This window comes from Ipomoea nil, unplaced genomic scaffold, assembly GCF_001879475.1.
Source record: "Ipomoea nil cultivar Tokyo-kokei standard unplaced genomic scaffold, Asagao_1.1 scaffold3314, whole genome shotgun sequence".
In the NCBI taxonomy this organism is placed as follows: Eukaryota; Viridiplantae; Streptophyta; class Magnoliopsida; order Solanales; family Convolvulaceae; genus Ipomoea; species Ipomoea nil.
Window position 1 is genome coordinate 6764405 of NW_017619742.1, and position 24765 is coordinate 6789169.

The 24765-nt window shown below is 40.5% G+C and overlaps 1 protein-coding gene and 1 long non-coding RNA gene across 2 annotated transcripts; one reads left to right on the forward strand and one right to left on the reverse strand.

Annotated features, from left to right (window-relative positions):
- Window positions 1-9224: 9224 nt before the first annotated feature.
- Window positions 9225-10677, forward strand: LOC109169321 (probable sugar phosphate/phosphate translocator At4g32390). Its single transcript, XM_019318195.1, has one exon. It carries the CDS (start codon window positions 9317-9319, stop codon window positions 10373-10375), a length of 1059 nt encoding a protein of 352 aa, XP_019173740.1. The 5' UTR covers window positions 9225-9316; the 3' UTR covers window positions 10376-10677.
- A 3581-nt stretch (window positions 10678-14258) lies between these two features.
- Window positions 14259-22414, reverse strand: LOC109169322. Its single transcript, XR_002052212.1, has 3 exons — window positions 22403-22414; window positions 16451-16455; window positions 14259-14437 (listed from the first exon to the last, which is right to left on the reverse strand). It is a non-coding gene; the product is annotated as an uncharacterized LOC109169322 (long non-coding RNA).
- Window positions 22415-24765: the final 2351 nt, after the last annotated feature.

Consider the following 24765-nt stretch of genomic DNA (forward strand, 5'->3'; position numbering starts at 1 on the left):
TCGGCCTGGGTGCTGCTCATGATGAATATCTTTCCGGGAGTGCCGTAGTTTCCTTGGTGAGTGGTGCCCCCGTGTTGACCCATGGTGGTGGTGCGTGGCCTTTGGGGTTGAGTGCACTGGAAGGCCTTGTGTCCTTCTTCCCCGCAGTTGAAGCATCGCTAGGGATTGCCCATGCAGTCTTTGCCCCTATGGCTTTTGTTGCATTTTGGGCAAGGGAAGCTTCTTGTGTTAGCTTCATGGCTCCCTAGGGGTGGCCTTTGGCTAGTCAGGTTACTTGGTCTTGTGTTGGTGTCGTTTCCTGTCCTTTTTACGGGTGGTGTCCCACCTCCGGTGTTCCTTTTCCGTATCTGTTCTTGAACCCCACGTTGTAGTAGTTGGATTCGATAGAGATTTGCGGCACTGGAGTAAGCCTCGTTGAGGGTCCGGGGTCTGCTTACCACTAGTGCTTTTCGGGCTTCGAAGTTGAGGCTCGATACGAACCTCTCTATTTTGGTTACCTCAGTGGGGACTAGTTCTGGTGTGAAGCGTCCTAGTTCTAGGAATCGTTTATGGTATTCCATGACGGTGGTCGTTCCTTGTTTCAAATGGAGGAACTCTTCGTGCATAGATGCTTTTACATATGTTGGATAGACTCGCTCTCGTAGACGTGTTTTGAGGTTTTCCCAGTCGAACCCTGGTTCTTGTCGGTAAGCGGGTCCCTCGTGGATCCACCAAAGGTCTGCCTCGTGTCCGAAGTAGAACGAGGCTATCTCCACGTGGCGTTCATCTGGGCATTCTACCAGCCATAGAATTTTATCGAGGGTCCGGATCCATTCCTCAAGGATTACGGGGTCTTCTTCTCCTACAAACGTGGGGGGTCGATGATTCGAAACTTGTCGGGCGACGTCTGAGTATGTATTCGATGGAGGTGGTGGGGGTCTGTTGTTACGGAGAGCTACATCGCTTAGTGCTTGGGCAACTTGTGTCAGTTGCTGCAGGTTTTGGGTCAGAGGGTCGTGGGTGTCGGGTTCCGGTGTCCTTGATTGTCTTCTGTTTGGTGCCATGTCGTTGTCCTTCTGGGTCAATGTTTATAGGGATGTTAGGTGAGAGTCATGTATCCTTACTTTGGCGTGATAAGTAGAGGGAAAGTTCCCTTTAGATAAGTGAAGGGTAAAGTGAGGGAGTTATGTGTAGGTTTCACAGTCTCACTGCGCGTCCTAAGGCTCCTGAGTCCTATGCTCCTAAATACCTAGAGCTCAAGCCTATTGTCTTAAAGTCTAGTCTTAAGAGTCTTATCCTAGGGTCAGACTTAGGCTCTGATACCAACTGTAACACCCCGAAATTTTTGAACTTTTGAAACTTATATAACAAAGGTAAATTCTCATTAAATCCCAAAGCATAATTAAAGGGTACGGGGTGCTAGGCCACACCTGAGCTGGAGAACTCAGGTGCACAGGCTCACTAACTAAAATCCTCTACAATATCAATACATAAGTGTGGCACGCAGGCCGAAAGGGAAAACATCTACTCTACGCTTCGGATCTCTAGCACGCTCCAGTGTCTACTCGTTAGTGCCTGAAAGCCAAATATATCTGTTCAGCGAGAGATGCTGGTAACCCACTCCAACGCGTTGAAATACAATACATATAGGCATATATATATAGATATAAGAAAACCATTTCGAAGCATGAAGATATCTCCAAAGAGACTCTAGCTTTAAAACAGGGAATAGACTCGACGGACAGAGATAAGCATAGTCAACAATCATAACCAAGCATATACAATTCACAAGTATAGGGGATAGACTTCGACAGATAGAGATAAGCACAGCCAAGCATATACAGGTTACTAGCATGTATCCTATGGTCACGCTTTCACATCATAACATTCATAACATCAAACCATCCATATCTCATCACATAGCACACTTTGATGGCGCCACAGGACCAATCGCATGTCCATACATGAGGGTCAGCGCATATAGCTCTGACACGGCCCTGCAACACTCTGCCTCGTATCGCAACCGACCGATGAACCGCAGCTCATCATAATGTTTGATCGCAACCAAACAGTGAACCGCAGCCCAAGAGTAGTCATCTGACCGCAGCCAGGAATATGAACCGCAGCTCATGTGAAACGTTTGATCGCAACCAAACGGTAGACCGCAGCCCGAGAGTGTAAATCTGACCGCAGCCAGCTGCTGAACCGCAGCCAGCTGCTGAACCGCAGCTCAGGAATAACCAATTTGATCGCAACCAAATTGGGGTATCATGCACACATAACACATACCAAGCACATGCAACTCATATTAGCACATTGGGAAGGGGGAGAAATCGTATAAAGAAACCTATGCGTGATCAATCACATACTAGGAATAATCCTAAGGGGTTCATACTTCTTTCACGTAGGTCAACGGGATACCAATTCAACTAGCATGCAATATATAAGACTCGTTTATCCTACGAACGGTACCCGAAACATCAAACCAGACATAGGCACGATAGACGGAGTCCGTTGGGACACCACAGGGGTCGGGGGAACATCAAACGGGGAAGCCGGGATCCCGAAGTGGGGGAGTTTCTAGCGGGTAGCCGGTGGGTGAAGAGTCACCCGCCGGCGACGAGTCTCCGGGCAGCGGGTGCCCAGCGGGCAGTCGCCCCCTGCCCGCCGGCGACGCTAATTCCGGCCGCGGGTAGGTGGCGAGTCCCCTACCCCCCACTGACTCCTTTTCACAATAAAACGCCCCGGGATCCATCGTGGAACCCGAAGCCATGCTTAGACACTTTTAACGCAATCGATGACACCACGTAGACAATTAACGGATCAAAAGCAAGAAACATATGGCACGTATCCTATCATGCTTCCTAAATATAATTAACGCCCAAACATGCGAATTCCCACCCAATATATCAAGAATAACACCACACGAATTTCACGATACATCCTAGGGCTCTAATTATATTTAAATCATCAAGAACGTAATTCATCCTTTAACATCAGGAACCAATACAATTTATCAAGAATATCACATAATCATCAAGAATCCGAATTCCCCAAGAATATCACACAATCAAGAAACCCTTATCATCATCAAGATTATCAAGATAAAACCATATCACCAATTATCAAGATCACATCATCAATATCATAAACAATTCATCAAGACACAAGAATATAGGGGGGGATGCCTAAGATGGAGATCATAGCTAAGAAAATAGGTTTTGTTGAGACATGGGTTACCTCTTAGCCTTAATTGATTTCCTTGGCTATGAAGGGTCTTTCTCTAAGTCTTTCTTCTTTCTTGATTTCTCCCAGGGGAATTCTTGGAACTCCTTGTGTGGTGAGAGATTATTGTGGTGGGGGTTCTAGGTGCCTCCTATGCCCCCTATTTATATATCTAAGAGTCCTAATTAGGGCCCAAATACTATAGGTTTGCTAACTCTATTCCTTTTAGGACTAGGGGTTGGGTTTAGAGGTGAGGGCCCACGGACTATGGTGGGCCTTTTCCTAATTAATTATTGTAATTTAATTCTTTCTTTGGATAATTGGTTAAATGATTAATTGATTTTAGGGGTCGTAACACGGGGTGTTACAACTTGGGTCCTGTCAGGCGAGCTATGCAAGGACTTCCAAAGGTTGAATTTGGAGGTAGTAGAGCAAGGACAAACAAATTCGGAAATCCACCTATTTAATGTCAGAATCATACCCACACTATTCGAGGAAATCAAAGCCGGGCAGCAACAAGACCCAGAACTATATAAAATACGGCTCGACTTGACTCAGGGAAAGGACGGACCATTCAAAATATGTGAAGATGGTAGCCTCCGCTATCAAGGGAGATGGTGCGTACCCAAGACACACCCCCAACTAAAACAACAAATCCTGGAAGAAGGGCACAACTCACCATACTCGGTGCACCCCGGAGGCGACAAATTATACCAAGACGTGAAAAAGATGTTTTGGTGGCCCAACATGAAAAATGAAATTGCAGACTTCGTGAGCAAATGTCTGAACTGCCAAAAGGTAAAAGCGGAACGATGCAAGCCCAAGGGACTCGTACAACCCCTCGAGATACCACAAGGAAAATGGGACTCCCTATCCATGGATTTCGTTGGAAGGTTACCCACAACACCAACAGGTAAGGATAAAATCTGGGTAATAATGGACCGGCTAACCAAGACAGCACGGTTCATCGCCATGAAAGAGACATGGACAATAATACAACTAGCTAAGGCCTACCTGAACCGAGTAGTGAAGTACCACGGAGTCCCCCGAAACATTGTGTCCGATAGAGATCCCAGGTTCCTCTCACAATTCTGGAGGTCTCTACAAACGGCCATGGGGACACGGCTAAACTTGAGCATTGCCTTCCACCCCACCACCGAGGGTCAAACCGAGAGAACCATTCAAACTTTGAAGACATGCTAAGAGCCTGCATGTTAGACTTCCAGGGGACATGGGAAGAACACCTAGACCTCATCGAATTCTCTTACAACAACAGCTATCACGCAAGCATCCGCATGGCTCCCTACGAAGCACTGTACGGTCAAAAATGCAGAACACCCTTATGCTGGGAAGACATGGTCAGCCCAGTGGCACTGGGACCCCAATACCTACAAGACACCATAACTAAAGTCAAACACATACAAGAAAGAATGAAGGCCGCCCAGGACCGCCAAAAATCCTACGCCAACTTGGGGAGGAAGCAAGCCGAGTTCTCCACGGGGGAAAAGGTCTGGCTAAGAACCTCACCCACACAAGGAGTGATGAGGTTCGGAAGAAAGGGGAAACTCAGCTCCCGGTTTATCGGTTCCTACGAAATCATAGAAAAAGTCGGGGACCTGGCCTACTGCCTCGCCCTACCCACCGAACTGGAGCGAGTACACAACGTATTCCACATATCCCAACTAAAGAAATATATACACAATCCAAGTAACGTGCTACAACCCGAGGCCGTGGACCTAGACGACGCACTAACCTACGAAGAGAAACCCGTAAGGATCCTGGACACCAAGACAAGAACCACTCGCCAGCGAACCATAGAAATGGTAAAAATCATCTGGACCAACCACGGAGCCGAAGAGGTAACATAAGAACTCAAAGACACCATGAAGGAACGCTACCCCGAACTCTTCAAACAAGGTAACCAAGGCGAAAGCATAGGGTAAGGGGAGAGGTCAACTCAGCAAGACCAAAGCTTCAGGGACGAAGCTTCCCGTTAAGGGGCGAGAGTGTAACACCCCGTGTTACGGCCTCTAAACCAATTAATTATTTAATCATTTACCCAAAATAAAGAATTAAATTCCATTAAATAATTAGGAAGAGTCCACCATAGCCCATGGACCCTTATCCCTAAAACCAACCCCTTAGTCCTATAAGGAATAGAATTAGCAAACTCATACCATTTAGACCCTAATTGGGACTCTTAGATATATAAATAGGGACATAGGAGGCACCTAGAACACACACCACAATAACTCCCACCACACAAGAATTCCCAAGAATCCCCATAGGAGAAATCAAGAAAGAAGAGATCTTAAAGAAAGACCCTTCATAGCCAAGGAATTTAATTAAGGCTAAGAGGTAACCCATGTCTCAACAAAACTTATTTTCTTTGCTATAATCTTCTCCTTTGGCTCCTTCTATATGCTTGTGTCTTGATGAAATCTTCTATGATAATTATGATATGATCTTGATGATTGATGAGATAATTTTATGTGTGATCTTGATGATCTTGATGATGACAAGAGGATCTTGATGATTGTGTGATGTTCTTGATAAATCTTGATGTTTCTTGATATTAAAGAAGAACTATGATCTTGATGATTTGAATGGGATTAGATCCCTAGGGTAAATTGGGAATTTTATGTTATGATGTTCTTGGTATATACTTGGGTGGGAATTCTCATGTTCGGGTGTTGATTATGTTTAGAAGTCATGATAGGATGTGTTCTATGTGATTCTTGCTTTTGATCCGTTAATTGTCTACGTGGTGTCGTCGTTTGCGTTTAAAAGTGTCTAAGTATGGTTTCGGGTTCCACGGAGGATCCCGGTACTTATATTTTGAAAAAGAGTCAGTGGGGGGTAGGTGGGGGTAGGGGGACCCGCCACCTACCCCCTGCGGAAAGTAACACCGCTGGCAGCGGGTGCCCGTTGGTTCATCGCCGGCGGGCCACACGCTAGATTTTTCACACTTTGGGACTTTGGCTTCCCCGTTTGATGTTTCCCCGACCCTCATGGTTTCCCAACAGACTCCGTTTATCGTGCCTAAGTCTAGTTTGATGTTTCGGGTACCCATTCGTAGGATAAAAGAGTCTTGTGTATCGCATGCTAGTCGAATTGGTATCCCGTTGGCCTAGGTGAAAGAAGTATGAACCCCTTAGGATTATTCCTAGTATGTGGATGACCACGCATAGGTTTCATTATACATTTTATCCCCTTTCCCAATGTGTTAATATGGGTTGCATGTGCTTGCTATGTGTTATGTGTGCATGATATCCCAATTTGGTTGCGATCAAATTGGTTATACATGAGCTGCGGTTCATTATCTTGGCTGCGGTCAAATTGGTTACTCATGAGCTGCGGTTCATTATCCTGGCTGCGGTCAGTGACTCACTTCTAGGGCTTCGGTCCACCTCATGGGCCTCGTGTGCTGTGGTCCACCGACTGGATGTGTCAGGCGGTGTGTAGGGCTACTAGCCACGAGGAAGGCCATAGTCCACCGAATGAGTTCGTCAGGCGGTGTGTAGGGCTATGGTCGGCTGCGATCCACCGAGTGTATGTGACAGCGGTGTGTAGGGTCGTAATCCCCAAAGATCATAGTCCACCGAATGAATCCCTCAGGCGGTGTGTAGGGCTATGATCGGCTACCACCCACCGACTGAGCTAGTCAAGCGGTGTGTAGGGTCGCAGTCCCCAAAAGAGGATCACAGTCCACCGACTGAACGCGTCAGCGGTGTGTAGGGCCGTGGTCCGCCGTTGAATCCATCGACGGCCTATACAATTGGCTGCGGTCAATTCCTTCATGCTGCAGTATGAGGTAGGGTGCTGCGGAGCCGTGTTAGCGCTACAAGCGCTAACCCTCATGTTTGGGGCATGCGATTGGTCCCGTGGCGCCACCAAAGTATGCTTATGTGACAAAAATATGGATTGAATGATGATATGAATGATATGAAAGTGAACTGTGACCTTAGATATGTGTATTTATGATGTTGCCTCTATATAATTGATTATCGTTGTTGAATGTGCTTATCCCTTTTTGTCGAGTCCAATTCCTAGTTTTAAAGCTAGAGTCTCCGAAGTATATATCTTCCTGCTTCAAAATGGTTTTACTATATCTATGTATATATATTTACCTATATTGTATTTTAACGTGTTAGAGTGGGTTACCAGCATCGTTCGCTGAACATATATATTTGGCTTTAAGACACAGATGATTAGCTCCCGGAGCGCGCTAGAAGAACTCGAATTAGATAGTTAGTCTTGCCTTTCGGCCTGCGTGCCTTGTTGATGTAATGATAATATTTGAGGATAGTTAGTTAGAACAACCTGTGCCTCTGAGCTCTCCAGCTCAGATGTGGCATAACACCCCCGACTCTATGTTTAGAATGCTTCATTTGATATCTATTTAATAGAATTGTTTTCGTATTATAAGATCAAAAAGTTTTAAAATTTTTGGGGTGTTACAAAGAGTCCCCTTGTCGAAGGTTTTGAAGCTGAGACAACAAGTTGAGAGATCGCACTCGTGATGAAGAGCCGAGTGCCGTCTCCAACGCCACCCATACTGCTCGCGACGTACCATGCCCAATGGCTAGGTACAGGACCTCTTCAGCAAGAGAGGAGAAAAGCATGCTCAAGATGGATTGATCCTGTTGGATCCACTGAGCACGGAGGGGATTGACCGCCGGTGGCGCATCGGAGTAGGATGCAGCAACAAGTTCCGGTGGGCAGACGGAGGTGTCGTCGACGAAACCAAATAGGTTATGTCCTTTAAGAAATGGTACAAGCTGTGCTCTCCAGAACAAATAGTTCGTGGCAGTCAGCTTAATTGACACGTAATGATGATGTGCCTGGTGTAGAATATTTGACGGCGGCGTGGTGGTTGCAACAGCGGGAGTGATTGCTTGAGGGTTCTCCGCCGGTGAGGTGCCGTCGGCTGGCTGGGAGTTGGCGCTGGAAGCGTTGGCCATCGAGGATCAAAGGTAGAAAAAAAAAAATTGAGCAGGCTGTGATACCAGACTGAAGATGATGTTTCGAGAAGAAGTATATTGAATTGAATTGGGAGTTACAGTACAGGAGTTTATATACATGATATCTAACAGAATAGTAGTTAACAAAGCTAAAGACTAGTATGTTAAGCTATGAATGCTAACTGCCTAATACAGAGCACACCTTCAAATAGAGATTACAAACTGACGGAAAAATTAGACAAGGTACTAGATCCGACCCGTTGCTATCATTATTGTAACCATTACAGGGCGTTTGGTTGGAGGGATTTTAAATTCCCTTCCCACTTAATTCCCACCTAATTCCAAAGGCCATTAAATTCCGTAGTTTGGTTTGAGGGAATTGCAATTCCATGGAATTGCAATTCCCCCATTTTCATGGAATTAAAATCCCATGTCCCCCTGGTATTTTAATTCCTGGGATTTTAGGAAGAAAAAAAATACTGATGAGACAAAATTACCCTTCTCTTTTTTAACCTAAAATGAATGTTTGATCTTTCATTTCAACAACAACAATGGGCATTTTGGACTTTATACTACTTATTTCCTTTCAATTCCCATGTATACCAAACATTGGAATTGAAATCCCCATGTATACCAAACATTGGAATTGAAATTCCCAGTAATTCTATTCCTGTCAACCAAACACTGGAATTTAAATTCTCACTTTATTCCCAATAATTCAACTCCCATAGAATTACAATTCCTTTCCCATAAATGCCCAGGTTTATACAGTATAAAGTCTAGTCTCGTATAGTAAAAGGGGAACAGGCTCTGCTTCTTGTATACAAATCATAGCAATACAATTGTCTCTGTGACTCTGTTTATTATGGAGTAATACATAAAATATATCGGGTAAACATTATTAACTTAACAAACTTTTTAGTAATAATTCAAAATATGATGCATTTTTTTATATATATATATTTTGTACTTTTTTGTAAAATATTTTATGAAACTCACTTTCGTGGTCCCCTTCCCTCTAAAGGCTCCAATAAAATAAAAACCTCGGAGGCAGCTCACTACTACACTCTGCAAATAAAGTCTAAACCCCTCTGTTTTCCCCTTCTCCCCTAGCAACCACCACCGTCACCGCCACCGCCACCGGCACAATGGGGAAAGGCGGCGCACTCTCCGACGGCGTAATCAAGAAGATCATCCTCTCCTACGCCTACGTGGCGGTGTGGATCTTCCTCTCCTTCACCGTCATCGTCTACAACAAGTACATCCTGGACAAGAAGCTCTACAACTGGCCCTTCCCAATCTCCCTCACCATGATCCACATGGCCTTCTGCTCCTCCGTCGCCTTCTTCCTCGTCCGAGTCGCCCGCCTGGTGGACCCGCCGTCCACGCCTCTCTCCCGTCACGTGTACCTCACGTGCATCATCCCCATCGGCGCCCTCTACTCCCTCTCCCTCTGGTTCTCCAACTCCGCCTACATCTACCTCTCCGTCTCCTTCATCCAGATGCTCAAGGCCCTCATGCCCGTCGCCGTTTACTCCATCGGAATCCTCTTCAAGAAAGACGCCTATAACCCCTCCACCATGGCTAACATGGTCTCTATCTCAATCGGCGTCGCAATCGCCGCGTACGGCGAGGCCAAGTACGATTCCTGGGGGGTATTGCTGCAGCTCCTCGCCGTCGCGATTGAAGCCACCCGATTGGTCATGATCCAGATCTTGCTCACTTCAAAGGGAATCAGCTTAAACCCCATTACTTCCTTGTACTATGTCGCCCCGAGTTGTCTCCTTTTCCTCTCCATTCCATGGCTCCTCGTCGAATTCCCCGCCCTGAGACAGAGTTCCAGTTTCCGATTCGATTTCACCGTTTTTGGGACCAATTCCCTCTGCGCATTCGCCCTCAATCTCGCCGTTTTCCTGCTCGTCGGCAAGACTTCGGCTCTGACCATGAATGTCGCCGGCGTGGTCAAAGATTGGCTCCTAATCGCGTTCTCGTGGTCGGTAATCAAGGACACTGTAACTCCGGTCAATCTTCTCGGGTATGGATTGGCTTTCTTGGGAGTTGCGTTCTATAACCACTCAAAACTACAGGCATTGAAGGCGAAAGAAGCTCAGAAGAAAGCTCAGCAGCAGACAGACGAAGAAAGCGGGAAGCTATTGGGCGAGAGCGGCGGCGAGGAGCTGGGGAAGAAGGGCGATGCACAGGCCTAATTTCGTAATTTCGCTCGGAGAAATTCAAGAAAAAAAAAATAAGTGTGTTGTGGAAGAAGTACACAGATTGAGGAGGGATTCCGGCGTTGACTGTCGGTTCCATGTATTTTAGTAGAGTTTTAAACTTTTAATCTAAATCAGCCTCTTAGGCTGCAGATAAGCTTATTTTCATCTTCCACAATTTTTGTTTATTTTGTTTTCTTTCTTTTTTTCCTTCTGCCTGTGTATTAGGAACTGTTTATGATTATGAATTTCTGATTTATACAGTTGATTAATAAAATAAAATTATACCCTTCAGAAGATCTTTTCAGTTTTCTGCAATTTTATGTGGGATATATTTTCAGGCATAAACTTCAAAGTTGACTTAAAGAAATGCATAAATAATGCATTTTTTTTGGTACATGAGGAAAGGTTAGAAATCAAGGCCCTAATGCACATTTTAAAGAGCGTTTGGTTGGAGCTTTTAAAGAGCGTTTGGTTGGAGCTGAGGAATGAATTATGCTGGAAAAGAATTGTAATTTGGTGGGAAAAAGATAAGGTGGAATAAAGTATGAATTCAAGTTACATTCTTTGGTAATGAAGAATAGAATTATTGAAAATGAAAAAGAAAGAAGTGGAATAAAAACTAAAATATTCTTGTGTAAGAAGTGGAATCAATGGTACTTTTGTCATTTTCTTCATTTTTTTCGTTTCCCACAACCACCGAATGGCAATTCATTGGGGGGGGGGAGGGGAGGGGCGCCCACGAAATGCAATTTAATGAAATTACAATTTCTTCCAACCAAATACGGTAATTTGTTTTCCTATGGAATAAAGTAGGAAATGAATTCCAACTATATCTAACCAAACACCCCATTAGTGGTTTGCCAAGTCAAAGTAAGGTTAATAGTACTTTTGCTAACAATTGCATTGTTTAGGGGGTTTGGTAAGGATTTGCCCTATTGTGGATATGGTGTACAAGTATTAAGGGAAACTTGAGACTATTGAGATACATCTTACGATTTATTTTTCTACCAAGACTATAGAAGAACAAGAGCACGGTTCTCGGATTTGGAGTGCAAACCTTTATGAGACATTTGGTTGGAATAAAATAGGAATTCCAATTCGTTGGATTGAAAGAGAATAAGTAGTATAATTGATGATATTAAAGAACTAGCGTCTACGATTAGTGATGTTGAGTTCAAGTTTGTTAAACGATATGCGAATCGTGTCGCCCACTCTGTTGTTCGGGAGGCCGTTTCTATGTCAGGTTGCAGAGAGTGACTAGATGCTCCTCCTTTTCTTGTAAATTGTCTTGCCGATGATTTAATGAATTAATTATTGGTTATAAAAAAAAAGTAGTATAAAGATCAAAATGCACGTAAAATTGTAATTTCTAGTACAATGTAAAGTTATTAAAATTGATATTAGTATATGAAATTCTTTGATCATGTTAGTGCATTTGTAAATACTTTTGGCTTTAGGAGGTGACTCTTTAATTTACGAGAAAACTTGTAATCATTATTCAAAGATTCGTTTTGGGTAAAATTGTCTTATGATTCTAATCGAAAAAAAACCACAATAAAATAAATCAACTTATATTACTTATAGTTAATCGTTTCAAATTTAGAGAGTCAATAAATAATTTTCACACGAAAAGTTTTGATAGCTTGTGTTTATTAAGCTAATTGTTTGATTAACTTTGATAGGAATGGTACATTTTGGGGACCAATTCTTGAGCTACGTGTAGATTACTAATGAACTTGCATTACATATCGCAGTAATTTATGAGTTATGACTGCATCATTTGCTTCATCAATCAAAGATTCAAAGCCATACATCGCTCTCAACTCCACCCCATCATTATCGTTTTCTAATTCGGCGAAATTTGTTCAGTTATGCTTATACATCACTCGGATCCTATTTGTGAACTGTGATAGTGTGATACAATGAAATTTACGGTCCTTGAGATTGGAGTTCAGCCTTTTGAAAAAATAAAAGAACTAATTTCACTTTTGATCCTACGACTTTAGAGGTTCTATCATTTTTGGTGCACAACTTTAAATTTTTTCAATTTTGGTGTCTAACTTTGTTATTTTTATCAATTTTGGTCCTTTCGACCAAATTGATTGCGAAATATTGCTGAATTTTACATTTTAGGGGCAAAACCGTCATCCCAAGAAAAGATATTCAATATCTAAACAAAAGAAAAATCATGTTAAGAGAAATATAAGAGTTTGGCAATCGTCGATGCTATAAATCTCATAGATCTGTGTCTAGTTTCTGTCCGTCTTCCCAATTATTCTCATCGATCAAACACCTATAGTCCTATAGATATGATTTTAGAGTGATTTTGTTTAGATATTGAAGATGTTTCCTTGGGATGACGATTTTACCCCTAAAAATATAAAATCCGGCAATATTTCGTCGTCAATTTGGTTGAAATGACCAAAATTGATAAAAACAACAAAGTTAGGCACCAAAATTGAAAACTTTTAAAGTTGTGCACCAAAAGTGATAGATCCTCTAAAGTTGTGGGACCAAAAGTGAAATTAATTCAAAATAAAATTTACGGTCCTTTAGAAAAAAAGAATTGAAAATAAAATAAATTTAAATTTTGGGATTAAGAAATGATAAAATATTTGACGGACCACCGTTGTATAGATACTATACAATGACAGTGAACCAAATCAAGCCACATCATTAAATGTAAAACTAACTATAATTAAACCTTTTTATACAAATTATAATAATTTTTAATATTGTATAATTATAATTATTTTATGTTACTATAAATAATTATTATATTCAATTAAAACTAAATAATATTGGTCAAGCCAAGGACTTTGTGGTCCAATGACACCAAGTTGCTCCTTTATATGGGAGGTTGTGGGTTCTCGCCTAATGGAGGCGATATTAACTCCTTGTGCTACTACATTGTAATAGAGTCAGTAATATTCAAAAAAATGAGCATGATTTTATCTTCTCTCTAAACGCGGGATCTCTTCTTTCTTTGTTCTTTGCGTTCAGTTTTTCCCTTGGTTTTCTTCCTCTATAGACACGGATTTAATTTGTAAATCTACTCATTGCGTTGTAGGGTTTCTTCTCTCTACGTGTTTCAAGCATAATTACGTTCTTAATAACGATAGGTGTATGCCACTCTTTTCCTTATTGTGCTGCAAGCCTGCAAGATTTCTTTTCTTGTATTCCAAACAAAGTTCTTAATGTTGGTGGTTTGGTTTGGTTGCCTGGCTCTGGAATCACTTATCTAAACTTTACTAATCAAAATTTCTCTTCTTTTTTCCCATTCTTTCTTTATATGGCTACTTTTTTCTGTGCAATTTGTAAAAGTTTAGGAGGATCATGCGATTCATTTTGGTGAGGATTCTGGATAAGAAATTTTCTTCTTTACTACTTGTTTCAATTTAGAGCTACGCTTCTCTTCTTTTTCAATGTCTGGAGTGTCTGTTACGTTGTTGATTTTTAGTTTCAAGAATTTAAATGTGCAGTCGAATTCAATGGTTATTTTTAGTAACATAAATAATTATAATTATACCATATTAAGAATTATTATAATTTGCATAAAAGAGTTTAATTAGTTAAAGTTGACTTTACATTTAATAAGGTGACATGATTTGGTTCACCACCATTGTATAGCACCTATACAATGACAGTGCATCAAATATTTTCTCTAACAGCTCGTTTGGTTCGCTGGAAAATATTTGAAGGGAAATGGAATTGAAATTCCATGGAAAATAAATTCTAGGAAAATTGATTCAATTGTTTGGTTGGTGGAAATGAAATTACTGGGAATATGAATTCCATTGTTTGGTTGTGTTTAGAAAGATAATGAATATAAAGATCAATTTTCCCTTAAAAAGATGAATGAATAAATAGGTGTCTATGTAATTAAGAAATTTTCATAAGGGTAAAATGGTACACTCATGTTATTTTTCTTCCCAATCTTTGTGGAAAACAAAATTCCACCCCTTTGCAAAGAATTCATTTTCCTCAACTTTGAGGAATCCATTTTCCAATGGAAAATGTTTTCCATCCAACCAAACAACATAAACCAACATTTTCCTTTACTTTGAAGAAAACATTTTCCATGGAAAATGTTTTCCATCAAACCAAACACCCCCTAAAGGAATTACTTGAAATATTATTTTAATTATTTGATTGGTAGAAATAAATTGATGGGAATAACTAATATAAATACTCATATATCCCTATATAGTAAAAAAATATATTAGGGTAATATAGAAATTGATGTTGTATTTTTTCTTCGTTAAGGAGTGAAAGATAAAATACCAAAGAAAGAATAAGGAAGTCATTTTTCATTGGAATAAAATTTTCATCAACCAAATTGGTAAAATTTATTTTTCCCTCAAACTTGAGGAAAAAAAAACACTCCAATGAAAATGTTTTCTTGTGAACCAAACATGTCATTAGAGTTTAGATCAACTGAACTCGAATAACATATCAAGTGAGAGGGGCTGAGTTGCTTAAGCAAAGCTAGAAATTTGAAACTATATTTATGTAACAACACTTTTACGAGAGCTATAGAACTATTTAATTGAATTAATTTGATGATAGATAAATGGTATTTGTTGAGGTTAATGCATCGACAATCCTCGAGGCTTAGTGATAGAATAATAATCCACAATAGCTCGCCTTCTCGCTGGAGAAGGATCGTTCGTCGATCATTTTTTTGCCTGAAAGTTCTCCAAAGAGTGGTCGGATCCCTAATGACATATGATAGCAGGTCATTAACCTATTTTTGGGCTTCAATGCACTAAAATGAATTGTTGATGTGTGTAATTGCATCTTTAAAAAGTTCAGAGGGCTAATTGACTTTTCAGCTAAAGTTCGAGGGCCTATTTGACACTTTTCCTTTAAAAAAAAAAAAGGCGCATTGTCATTTTTGTAAATAACTCAAACTTTAGTACAAGTAACATGTGTTAAAAGCACAAGTAACTGATGCAAGTAAAATCATTTTAAAGTGTAACCATTTTGACTTAATAGTGCAAGTCATTTACCTTTTCACATTGGTGCACTTAATGATAACGTTATATGCAGTTAATATTGTTGATCGGTGTACATTATTTTTTATACTTTTAATACATTTTACTTGCTCTTAGGTGAACTCTATGAAACTGTTACTTGCACTTTTAAGTCAATTTGCACTTTTAAGTCAATTTACTTGCACTTCAAAATTCAATTATTTACAATAATGTCTGTGTTTTTTTTTTTTAAATAAATAAAAAAAATCTTTCTAATTCGTTAGATCTGGACAGATGGACGACAGCGATGAGTTCTCAGTTCTCTCCTGGATATGTGATTCTCACCTGATCCGTCTCTCTCTCTCTCTCTCTCTCTCTCTCTCTCACACACACACACACACACACACACACACACACACACACACACACACACACACACATATATATATATATATATATATATATATTGTTTATGGTATAAATATTGATTATTTATATTACATTTTTCTCCTTATAACTGTACAACTTTTTTGACTAATTAATATTTGACTAATAAACAAATAAAAATCAAATTAAACTCCGTTAAGCTTAAATCATGTGTTAAACGAGTTTAGGATTGTAATCCTCCCAACTTAATAGGTCAATCAACGTGATTAACCCCTTCAACTATTTTGTCAAGTCAATATATAAATTTTGGAACGAGAGAATTTTGCTTTTGTGACGACGTCGCGACGATATTAGGATTGTAGCCGTAGTACAAGGGTTAACTATGAGTGCAACATAACCTATGAATGCTTACGTTTCCGCCACTAATTGCACGTACAGAACTTATTGTTGCCGTTATAATTGAAGTTCAAGTACAGGGACAGCTGGGTGGAAATGACCATCGATAGGTAAGGTTGGCCGAACCCTTAGAGGGGACCAAAAGGATTGCATTGTTCCTTTTGTGGTACCAAGTAAACATGTAAATTTTGTCACTTTTTTTTTTTTTTTTTTTTTTTCCTACAAAAGGTAAAATTCATCGTCCCAAATATTATAAGAATCTTATATATCATATACTTCTTCTATCCATTCACCAAAAAAAAATATATACTTCTTCTGTCTCATTGTAGGCACTTGATTTTATTCGTAAGACTGTACTCAAGTTAATTATTATTTAGGTAACGAGGGAAACACAATTACTATTCAAAGGTGTACATTGAGTAAACTTCATTTTCTTATCATAGTCAAAAAATGACCATAAGGAGGTAAACCAATCTAAGTTAATCATAGTTGAGCAATTCAAACTAAGAGGACTAATAAGTCGTTTTCACTGAGAATCAAACTTGAAAGTTTGTGGTCACCAAATAACACTCCAACCAACTTGATTAGGTTTGTCCCTCGAATTAATTATTAGAGTTAATAACCAAAATGGTCCCTCGACTATACCGTAATTACCAATTTGGTTCTCAACCATCATTCTTACCTAATTAAGTCCTCAACTATGCAATTTTTATTCAATTTAGTTCTCAGTTAATTTGATTGTTTGTTGACTGTCAAAAGTGATGATAAATTTGTAATTCTACAAAATTATTCTTTCCTCCCCATTTAGATCGGCTTCCGAGTTCCGACACTCTTCCCCAAGTCTCATCATCATCATCATCATCATCATCATCATCACCATCACCATCACCATCACCATCATCGTCATCGTCATCGTCATCGTCATCGTCATCGTCATCGTCATCATCACTCTCTTCAATCTGCTCTGCTCTTTCTTCCCGGCTTTCTACATGGAAACTTCCACCGCAAATTATGTTGTGCAACCGTGTGCACCATGTATGGTGCACACGTTGCAAAAACGACGTCGTTTTGACTAAAAACGCGCGTCCCACTTAAAAAAAATAAAAAATTCAGGTTCGATTCCCGGCAATAGCATTTTTTTGTGCATAATTTGAATTATATATCCACAAATTCATAACTATATATCCACAAGTTCATAACTATATATCCATAAATTCATAACTATATATCCACAGTGAATGAATAACACAAAATCCAGAATGAATAAACTAAATATCCACAATGAATGAACTAAACATCCACAATGAATAAACTAAATATCCACAATGAATGAACTAAATATCCATAAATTCATAACTATATATCCACAAATTCATAACTATATATCCATAATAATTCATAACTATATATCCACAATAATGTTGTTGAGGGAAATCGAAACTGAATTTTTTTTAAAAAAAATGGGACGCGCGTTTTTAGTAAAAACGATGTCGTTTTGCAACCACGGTTGCACAGCATAACTATTGAACTTCCACGGGGCATGTGCTTCCCGGATTAGGCTTTTGTCTGGTCGGTATATGGCACATGTTGAACCAGATAAAACTCCATGCCACGCACCCAAAATCCCACTTATCTCTCCTATGGTTTCCATGCATATCCAAAAATTAGATACTTAGAGCTTTACATGATAATCTTGGGCAGCTTTGCGTTCATCTCCACGGAGGTCTTGATGGCCTTCAAACTCACACCTCTTTGGACCGCGACGGGACCATACCCTTCCACCAGCTCCGCAAGTTTGAGCACGCAAACGTCGCCACCGCCCTCATCGCGCACGCGGTTTTCAGCATGGTTTTGGACAGGGCAGACCCACCAGCTTCATGAACAGCTTCGTGAGGTCTTGCAGCGTTATGTTCCAAGGGATTTTGTTACTCGTTATCGGAATCATGCTTTGGACGGCGGGTTTTAGCCCGAAAGGCTGATTCTTCACAAAAGAATCCGAATTTGGGATTTCCCTATTGGCAACCCACACAACCGTTCTTGACAGTCAGAACTCGGAAGCCGATCGACACTAAATGGGAAGGAAGGAATAATTTTGTAGAATTACAATTTTATCAGCACGTTTGACAGTCAACAAACAGTCAAATTAACATAGGACTAAATTGAGTAAAAATTGCATAGTTAATGACTTAATTGGATAAGAATGATAGTCGAGGATCAAATTGATAATTACGGTATAGTCGGGGGACCATTTTGGTTATTAACTCTAATTATTATTAGAGTTTATTACCGAAATGGTCCCTCGACTATTGCGAAATTACCAATTTAGTCCTTGACAAATTTTTTTTACCCAATTAAGTCCTCGACTTTAAAACTGTTAACCATTTTAGTGATATGTTAGATCAGGCGTTAAAAATCCGTTAAATTAGAGGAAATTGATGGAATTTTGCATTAAAACCCATTTCCATACCAGAGTGTGCGGAGAGTCTTTATTGCTACACCAATCCGGCGTCCACCTTGCGAGCCAAAGGCGATTCCCCTCTACCATCGCAAATCCTCGTAGCCATGTTCGTTTGCAATTCTCCTCTTGCTCAAACCGCAGCAACACACTGCGCTTATCTAGAGATCCTATTTGTAAATCCCCTTCCAAATTGAGAGCCAATCGCAATTTCTCCCTTATAACGTCCAAAAGCGGTCTCACTTTACCGAATCTGTAACACCCCCTTTTTCTAAAATCTAAAATCCAAATACTTAACTCAAAACAAGGTAAATAAACGATATTAGATAACTTAAACCAACAAAACGGGTGTCACCGCCACAGTCACCACGCACGATGACTGCACAGGCTAAAAAAAGTTAACTACTAGAGTCGAGCTCATCAAAACAACACTAACTAACTTGGGGAACAAACCCCAGTGTCCAAGCACCAACAAAAGATCAGTCTAAAGGTAACTAACATCAGTTTATCAATAGTAGAAACTAATCTAGTCTCTACAACCTCAAACTACGCACTAGTCTATTTCGTGTGCTCTCAAACACTGGGCTCACCTGAAAGCGGTTATAAAAACAGTAGGAAAATAAACCCGTTAGCAAATTAATGTTAAGTATAAAGCCACTCAACCCTGTAAAGTACTATAGATATAAATTTGAAAAACATTTGGCAATCACACTTATTCTCAAGTACTTTCAACACTTAGACAACAATCTCAAATCATGCTCATAAACAATTTTATATGCTTACATCCTATTCAACATATAAACATGCTTTATCAAGTACTCAACTTAACACAATTCTCATGCTTTGAACAGACATCTCTAAACATAGCTCAATACGCAAACTCATGCTCAAACTGATAGATAAAGAGATACTTAAAACTCAACAAGCAAACTCATGCTATCATGCCAACTCATAAGCAACAACATGTATTGTACTTCTTATCATATTCTAAATGCAAAACATGCAAGTCATGTAATAAGATATGTCATGATGCTATAAGTATATACATACATATTGTGACACCCCGTAAATCCAAACACTAATCAAGGATTAATTGAAGAATTAATCCAAGTCTCTTTGCTAATCTATTCCTAAAAATCCTGAAATTTAATAGTCGAAGGACTAGATTTTGACTAGTCACTTAAGTCAAAGGGTTGTACCCTGTGCTTCTTGAGTTGTGCCATTGTTCCCTTGTCTTTCCAACATTAGTAAGGGTAGGAATGTCTTTCTACCTAAGGTTTGTGATTTAAGCTAACCTAGCAAGACTCTTTCATTTTATTCACCCTTCAACCTAAAACACAAAAACTCTAGCCTCTCTCTAAAATGATTTAGCTTCTTCTCCAAGCTAGAATTTGAGCATCCAAGTCTTGCAAGATTTTCTCCCAAGATTCCTACTTTCTTCATCTTGAGCATAGGGGAGGGTAAGATCCTTGGCTTTTTGGTGTTTCTAACCTCCTTTTAAGTGTCTTTTTCTAAAGTTAGGATCTTTGTTGTGTTTTGTTATGTGTAAGAAGTTGGTGTGGAAGAGGAGCTTTAGGAAAGGCTTTTGAGGGTGAAAAGAGGAAGTTGTTAGGCTACAAAGGTAACCCATGCTTTACAAAACCTATTTTCTTACTTATAAGATGATTCTTGGCTTCTACTTGTGATTCTTGTGTTGATTTGTGAGATTTGATGCATTGTCTTGTGGTGATGCATGTTTAGAGCTTGTTCTTAGGGTTCTTGAATGCCATTGCTTGGCTATTTCTTGGGTTCAAGTCATATTGTTGTTGTGTGTGAGATTTTGGGTGTTTTGGACTTGAACTTGGCCTTGTTGTTGAAAATCCCCGAAGGGATATTTTGAAGTACAGGTACGTACCCGAGGGCGGAACGCCGGGCAGAGGCCTACCCGCCGCCCCACCCGCGGGGAACCGGTGGCCTTGTGGGTGTGTACCCGCGGGCGGAACCGCGAGGGGAGGTCCACCTGTAACACCCCCCCCCCCCCCAAAAAAAAAAAAAAACACATGCTATAAAAAGCCTTAACACATGCAGATACCACAACAAAACAACTAGCGCAACGGAAGATTAAAAGATAACTGGATAAACATAAATCCAAGTCATGGGGTTTTATGCCACGTTCATCAACAGAGATGAACGCTACGGCCAAATCTGCATGGTATACAACTATCCCAAATCTCACAAGTCTACAACTAGATAGGCACACAGGCCATAAAACAAACGGAAGGAGCTATGCTATCGGGCACTAGACTGCGCTCTCGTCTAGACATCACCTGAAAGATCACAAATAAACATGGGACGACGCCCGGTCAACGAATAATGCTGGTAACCCACCAATACATGTGAAATAACATACATAAGTAGGGTATAAGTTGTAAAACCATTTTCGAAACGGAATATATGTATAAGTGTAAAACCAAGAGTAAAAGCCAACGTAAGACTCAACACTCTCAACAACAACACACGGGAATACATCCCAAGACCACAAGAACAACATGACTCACAAAAGAGTCAAGGCATGATCTATCATCACTCAATAGATCAAAACCCGACAAGCACAACGCAACAGAATAAGACTCACACAACCGGCAACACATGCCAAGGCAACACATGCCTTTGTGACTACACACGTCACAAGAGAAGAACTCACCACAATGGCTACAATAGCCCTCGTGACATCACCCATCACGAGTTGATATGCCTGCCTTATGCCCGGTTCCAACCTTATGGCTACCCCCAACCTTGTTTCTTCTTTCCAACCATTACCTCCAGGACCCCTGTATTTCTTAGTCCAACCTTTTCCCTCCTGGGACCGTCGTCCCCCACCAACAAACCACCAACAAAGCCACCAATTTCATAGTACACAAGGTACCGTACACACACACGGTGACACAAGCCTCGGTGACACACGCCTCTCCAAAATACGTGAACCTGACACACATGTCACAACTCCATAATCACGTCACGGCCACCACGAGGACCGCTGCAATACCTTGGTGACTAGTGTCCCATACCACTAATCGTGCAATCCAGGTAAAGCCACACACACATCACGCCTCAACAAGAATCAATCAACGGATCACAACGAAGATATGAAACATACTCAATCAAGGAATGGGTCACAGCCCAACAACAACAACGATGAATAACACAAGTTATCATCAACCCATCGGAAGGTACAAACAACACACACGTTAGCATTTAGACACCGAACTAGCATGCTTATCAAATGGATAAACCACAGGTAGTTCCGAGGAACACACAAGACAGATCACGGTTCAACGAAACACAATGTTGAACACTTAGCACGATTCAAGACACCAAAGTCCTACATGGACCTACCACATAGTTCTAGACATATGAAACATCAAGAAGACACTCAAATAGTTCCACAAAAGAACATCGAGAAGTCCAAAGACCAAATACCGAGTCAAAAGAATCACGGGGAACAAATCCCCGCCATCACCACAACACGTACCCGCGAGTAGGCCCACGGGTAGGCCCCTACCCGCGGTTCCGCCCGCGGGTACAGGCCTCCCACCTTGTGTACCCCGCGGGTGGGCCTCCTACCCGCCGTTCCGCCCGCGGGTACAACCTGTACCACAACATCACACTTCGCGAAATTCATATCTAAACACAAATTCAAGTCCAAAACATGTTAAATCTCACCCAATACAACAAAATGACTTGAATCATAGGAAATGCCAAGCAATGGCACAAAAGAACCCTAAACACAAGCTCTAGATATGCATTTTCACAAGATCATGCATCAACACTCACATTTCATAGCAAAACACATGTAGAATCTAAGAAATCACATATAGGTAAGCAAAATAGATTTTGTAGAGCATGGGTTACCTCTTGTAGACTAAAAGACTTCACTTTACACCTTAACAAGCTCTTCTTAAGGCTCACCTTCCAAACCCACTTCAAGACAAACTAAAAGATCATAAAGATCCTACCTTTAAAAAAAGACACCTATGATGAAACCAAAAACACAAGATGGACTTAGATCTTACCCTCCTAGATGCCCAAATATAAGAAAGGTTGAATCTTGGAAGCAACTCTTGAAGTCTTGGCAAGGTCTCAACTTGGCTTGGAAGAAAAACTACTCACCTTTTTAGAGAGAAGGTAGAGCTTAATTTTTAGAAAGTGTAAGGGATAGAATGAAGATGTCTACTAGGTTAGGTTACAATACTAACACTAGGTGAAAGGTCAAGAATGCCCTTACTAACATTAGGAAATGTAAGGAACAAAGGAACTCCCTTCAAAGCTCAAGGTACAACTTTGACTTTGGAATTGACTAGTCAAATACTAGTCCTCAAGTATTGAATTTCAGGATTTTAGGAATTAATTCCCCATTTGAAATAGGATTAATTACTCAATTAACCCATTAATTGGATTTAGATTTTGGGGTGTCACACCACCCATGGCCCCACCCGCGGGGAACGTTGTGGGTTGATGTCGGGGATTTGTTCCCCGTGATTCTTTTGTCTCGGTATTGATGTTTTGACCTCCCGATGTTGTTTTATTGGGCTATTTGTGAGTCTTCTTGATGTTTCATATGTCTAGAACGGTATGTTAGGAATCCATGTAGGATTTGGTGTCTTGAATCGTGATAAGGGTCCAACCTTGTGATTCGTTGGGCTAATTATGAATCTTGAATGTTCTTTGAAACTACTTTTGGTTTACCCGTTTGTAAGCATGCTAGTTTGATGATGCTAGTTTGTGTGGTTTGTTCCTTCTTATGGGGATTGGCAACTTGTGTTGACAATCATTTGGTGTTGGATTGTAATCCTTTGTTGTTGAGTATGGTCTCATGTCTTTATTGTGATCTCTTGATTGATCCCTATGATGTGAACATATGCAAATCATTGTACCCTTTGTTGATACTTGATTGAGGCTATTGTTGAGCCTTAGTATTCTTGGTAATGATGATGACCTTGTGTGACTATGATTGAATGTGGGTGGTTGTTACTTGAGCTTGGCTCACATGTAGGTGGTTGTGTGAATGAAATTAACGGTACCCTCGCATACTGAGATGTAGGTGGAATGTGGGTGGTTGTAGGTGGGGGGACGACGGTCCCCGGAGGCATAAGGTTGGACTCAGAAGTACAGGGTTACTTGGAGGTAATGGTTGGAATTGAAATAAGGCCGGGGGGGGGGGGGGGTAGCCATAAGGTTGGAACTATGAAACTTGTGACATGTAGTTGTCACTGTGTGATTGTGATTTCTTTGCTTATGAGCATGTCTTGATGTATTCTACTTTGTGATCAGTAGAATGCATCTGCAGTTGTGTTTCTCATGTTTGTGGTCTTGTTGTTATTGTGAGGATGAAGATCCTCGTTTCTCTTGTGAGTGATTGTTGAGTCTTTGAAGTTGATTTCCCTTCCTTGTTTTTGAAATGATATATATTGTATTCCTGTTTCAAATGGTTTTGATTATATGTATATACGTTATTTAACGCGTATTGATGGGTTACCAGCAATATTCGCTGACCGGGTGTTATCCCTTGATTCTACAGGTTTTGAGTAGATGCTGAGAGCGCTAGATGTGGATCGCTAGATAGATTAGCTACCATGTTTAGACGTTATCGTTTGTTGGCATTTGAGCCTAGTTTAGCGGCCTGTGTGCCTAGATACTTTATGTTTTGTTGACTTGATAGTTTTCCCGCCTGTGCACCTATGTTTGAGATAGGTGTGGCATAACACTTACCGATTTTATATAGCTTCCGCTTGCTTTATGTCTTGATGATTAGATGTTTTCCTTTGAATTTAAGTTTTAAAAATGTGGTAAAAATCGGGGGTGTTACACATATACTCTCGCTCTTATGTAAAAAGAAATACTTTTTCTGTGTGGAGGTTTCTATTGAGTCTCTTGACTCGCTTTTCTCTTCTTTCTTTCTTATTTTCTGTTAAGTCACTTGACTCGCTTTTCTCTTCTCTTCTCTTCTTTCTTTCTTTCTTTCTTTCTTTCTTTCTTTCTTTCTTTCTTACTTTCTGTTGAGTCACTTGACTCATTTTTCTCTTCTTTATGTTTTTCTTTCTTACTTTCTGTTGAACCACTTGACTCGCTTTTCTCTTTTTTCTTACTTGCTTTCTTTCCTCTTTCTCAAACTTTCTCATGAATCTCTTTGC

Coding starts and splice junctions, on each gene's coding strand:
- LOC109169321 (XM_019318195.1), top strand. CDS start 9,317: ATGGGGAAAGGCGGCGCACTCTCCGACGGCGTAATCAAGAAGATCATC.